The sequence below is a fragment of the Lactuca sativa genome, chromosome 2 (assembly GCF_002870075.4).
Source record: "Lactuca sativa cultivar Salinas chromosome 2, Lsat_Salinas_v11, whole genome shotgun sequence".
Classification (NCBI taxonomy): Eukaryota; Viridiplantae; Streptophyta; class Magnoliopsida; order Asterales; family Asteraceae; genus Lactuca; species Lactuca sativa.
This window is the reverse complement of record NC_056624.2, coordinates 155,950,312-155,954,727: the sequence shown is the minus strand read 5'-3', so window position 1 is coordinate 155,954,727 and position 4,416 is coordinate 155,950,312. Positions and strand designations below refer to the sequence as shown.

At 36.4% G+C, this 4,416-nt stretch overlaps 1 protein-coding gene across 1 annotated transcript; it reads left to right on the top strand.

Moving 5' to 3' along the window:
• Positions 1-218: 218 nt before the first annotated feature.
• LOC111883413 (probable transcription factor At5g28040) lies at positions 219-1,247 on the top strand. The gene has a single exon (XM_023879748.2). It carries the CDS (start codon positions 219-221, stop codon positions 1,245-1,247), a length of 1,029 nt encoding a protein of 342 aa, XP_023735516.1.
• The last annotated feature ends 3,169 nt before the right edge of the window (positions 1,248-4,416 follow it).

Sequence of the window (4,416 nt, the reverse complement as noted above, 5' to 3'; positions counted from 1 at the left end):
CTCCAAATTTTATGGTGGAATTCACAATATTATCACATTTATAGGATCACGAGGTTAAACTACATCCCAAAGTCCCAACCCTACCTTAACAGCTAACACTTCAAATTTGACCAAATCTTGGTCAAACCACCCCCCTCACGACCTCACCCTCACCCTCACCCACACCCACACTCAAAACCGATGATTCAAACAAACAACACACAAACAAGGTGAGAACCATGGACTTCACCCCACCATCAAACCCTCCTATGGCTATACAACAACCCAACCCCATTTCATCAATCCCTTCTTCTGGTAGTAAGCTTCCAATTAAGCGCAAAACCCCCACATCCACTCTAATCCTCTCAACGCCCAAACTCGAATCCGACGACGACGACGCCGATCCCGATCCCGATCATGACGCCATCGCCAGGCAACCTCCTTTCAAATTTCATCGGATTTGGACCGAGCCAGACGAGATCCGTTTCCTCCAGGGACTCCTCGATTGTTCTTCCCAAGGCTTGTCCTTCCCTCGAGATCTCGGAATATTCTACTCTCGATTCTCCCATGGAATGTCGCAGCCGTACACGAAATCGCAGCTGTCTGAGAAGCTCCGTCGTCTCCGGAAGAAGTTCAGGGTGATTTCCTCTCGGCTGTCGAAAGGGCTCGACAAGGCGCTGCTTTCGCCGCAGGATCGTGCGTTGTATGATCTTTCGAAGCAACTTTGGGAGCCGGATCATCCGTTTTTACCATCTGGCGTTTCCAATTCGGATTCTAACCCGGTTAATAATCACAACTGTAAGCCGAATTTGGTTGGGGTTAAGGTTAGTTTCTCGCCGACGCTACCTTCGACTTCTATGGCTGTATTAGCTTTGCCGTCTGTGATTAAGGAAACGAACAATCGCAGCAACCGTAACAGATTTAACAACCTTGCTGCTGGTGCTGCTACTGCTGGTGGTTTCAATGGCGATGTTAAGCTTAATGATGTGAATGTAGAATTGAAGCGTAATGCTGAAATGGCGCGAAAAGAAGTCAGGGTAAAGAGTGGTGGTGATGATGTTATGCATTTTGCAAACAAGACTCTTGCTGATGTTCTTGATCAGTCGTTGAAGGAGATTAAAACGATGATTGATCTTCAAAGAAATTCAAATCTTGAGAAAGAGATTAGCTTTGAGAAGCGATGGAGGGATCAACATATTGCAGAGTTTGATGTATTGGCCAAACGTCTGAAGCTAATTGTGGAGCATTCCTCATTGGTTAGTAAATAAAATCTTTGTATACAAAAATTGGCATATATGATATAACTACTACTCTTTATATTTAGAAATCTTTTTGTTGATCTTCTTCAGTCATTTCGATTTATGATAACTTGGTTCTCTTTTCTACTTAGACTTATTTCTGTACTTTCGCATAGTTTGCCTTATGAGTTATGAATATATCCATTTTCACTGATTAAATATACTATGATTCATTAGTTCTATAAGTTGCTCTTAATGTTGCCTTACAAGTTGTTTAGAATAGTATTTCCATGATTGTTCAAAATATGGAGGTTGAATGTGAGAAAGAACATCATGAAAATTGGAGAAACGTTGTGAAGATGAGATGGAAGTGTGAAATATTGTAGTAATGAGCTGAAATACTGTTTGTTGTGTATATGTTATTCTTTGATCAACATTGTAAATAGTTGTAATGAGTTTGTGTTATTCTTGTAATTATCCTTTCTTTCATGATTCATCATAATTGTAAATAATTTTTCATAGTAGTTATTAGTGTATTTGCTTAATGTTTATTCGTTTGATTAGTGTTTATGATCTAAAAGCTTGTATTTTTCTATCATCATTCATATTATTAGCAAAGGAAGCTTTTATAAACAAATACGTAGACATACTTAAATCAAATCCATAAGCTCAAAATGAAGCGTTTATAAACAAATGAAGGGGATGTCGAGATGCAAGCTTTTAGATCATAAACACAAATCAAACCATTTATAAGGAAGCTTTTATAAACATATACGTCCCTAGACATAAACAAATATAATTCATAAGCACAAAATGAAGCTTTTAGATCAAATATAAAACAAAATGAAACCTTTTTAAAACCTATAATGTCTTTAACCTCTTTATGTCTTCCGGTATGACTTAAATCACTTTGTGAAACAATGGGATGTTTGTATTTTGTTGTCTTCTTCATTGTCTAAGTAACCATTATTGCTTGCAGACATTTTAATTAAACATCTATAAAATCACTCTTCTAATTTTATAAATTTTAAGAACTTGTCCAAAAATGGAACTGAAGCAATTAGCTAAGGATTTAGGTCCCGTTTGATAGTTGTTGGTTGAGAAAGTGCTAACTGGGAAATGTCTGTCTGGATAAGAAATTCTGACCGAGTAAGAAACCATATTGTTTGATTGTATATGTGCTGACCGATGAAAAATAATCATTTTACCCTTACCTCAACCTTTCCACCCTTATCTCTATATCAGTCACCAAAATCACCATCTTTCATCTCCATTAACACGTGATATGTATGTATATGTGTATGAGCAAAAATTACCAGCCTTTAGGTCTCAAAATCAAGATCAACAGGAAACATTCAAGAGCAAAAACCAATTGAATTCATTGTGTTTGTCTTTCATTGATGAGATAAAGCTATGTTTTTTCATACCTTTACACCTTCAACAATGAGGTCATAAGAAAGGATAATGGAAGTGGTGGCACCATTTCCAGCTAGATCATTTGTTTTACACCGGCTTGTCTCATTAGCTTCACAACAACATTCTCAAGAGAGTCCTCTAGTTGAATCTAAATAAAGCCAATTATGAGTAGTGGAATGAATCTCATTGATGCAAATCAACAAACACTTGGAAGATAACTCTATTGGAGTCCATCTACATAAACAATATATAACCATTTTCAACTACTTATGTAGGGATGCATAGTTCGTTTATGTTTATAGAAGTTTTACAGATTTTTGAAGAGGAAACAACAGATGAACCCAATTGTTAAATAACAAATCAATTTCCAAAAATTCGATTTGTAAAAATTCAACAATTAAACAATAATATTTCAGAGCAATACATAACATTCGCTGGATAATCATAAAATTATATACAAAATCAGAAATAAAATCGATTTCACAGATGCAAAGGAGAAGAAAGGAAATCGATTTCACGGATGGAGAGGAGAAGAAAGGAAATCAATTTTACCGGCTGAAGAAAGATTGTGGAACATTGTTGTTAACCTTGAAATCGACTTGAGAAGGAGGCAAGAGTGGTGCTGATCTCGGTTTGCCTTTGCAAATGTCATGATGGGCAAGGAGAAGGGCAAATAAGGGAAGGAGCTTTTTCTGTTTCAGTCGACGAGTTTTTTGTAGATGACCTAGTCAGACATTCATGGCCGAGTAAGATGCAACGTAAGAAGGTATCGAACGTATTGAGCTGACCGAGTCAGCCAAATAGGTATGACTGGTCAGCAACATATCAAACAAGGTCTTATCCTATTAATCGAAAATCAAACAAGTTCAAGAATATTAGGGTTGACGATGGAAAAAATCAAACTAAGAGACCACTTCATATTCCTTCTTGATATGTTCCATTTTCAACACATACTAATCTTATTTACAACATAAATAGATGGAATTTCCAATTTATGCTATTTTCCACATCTTGTCCCATTTCAATACATAATATAAGCCTATTCCCATTTCCAAGTTTCAAGAGTCGTGCTGCTTATAACTTGTTCTTTCCATTTATTATCTTAAGGTTATCAGGAGTGGTCACCACTGAACCACTCGAAAAGTGTTGCCATTTAATCCTCACGACATTATCACTTCCTCATCACACACCTAGGAAATGATCACAAGTCCACATCAAATTTATTATGCTTGTACTTTATGCTTAATATCTTGTACATTTAAGAGACAGAAAGGGAAGAAAATGAGAGAGACAAAGAAGAGTCAAGTGTGGTTCTCACCACAGCCAACAACAACCACTTCTCCTTACTCTGCCTAAGGGTCGTGTTTACATCCATAATGTCCCATCACAACCTCACTCTTGTAGGCCTAACATCTTGAAATTTTAATTTCAAGATGTTACACCTAGTGTGACTTGTCACATGGTTCTCTCATCCTTTCATCATGTGTTTCTTCTTATTGAAAGTGGCTTGACATCTATGAGGGAATAAGACTTATTAAGGTAATTAACTTTTCGGGTTGTTCATATATAGGTAACTATCTTTTTTTTTTTGTACACATCTAGGTAACAAACTTTTTGGAACTGTTCACATATGATCATTATGACCTGCTATAGCAGGTTACATCCAACTACAATAGGTAATAATGGTTATATGTAAACACTTTCAACAAGTTCGTTACCTAGATGTATACAAAAAAAATAGTTACCTAAATATGAACAAAACCAAAAGTAAGGGTAGATTACA

Excerpts from the sequence above, each read along its gene's own strand:
- LOC111883413 (XM_023879748.2), top strand. The coding sequence starts at position 219 with ATGGACTTCACCCCACCATCAAACCCTCCTATGGCTATACAACAACCC.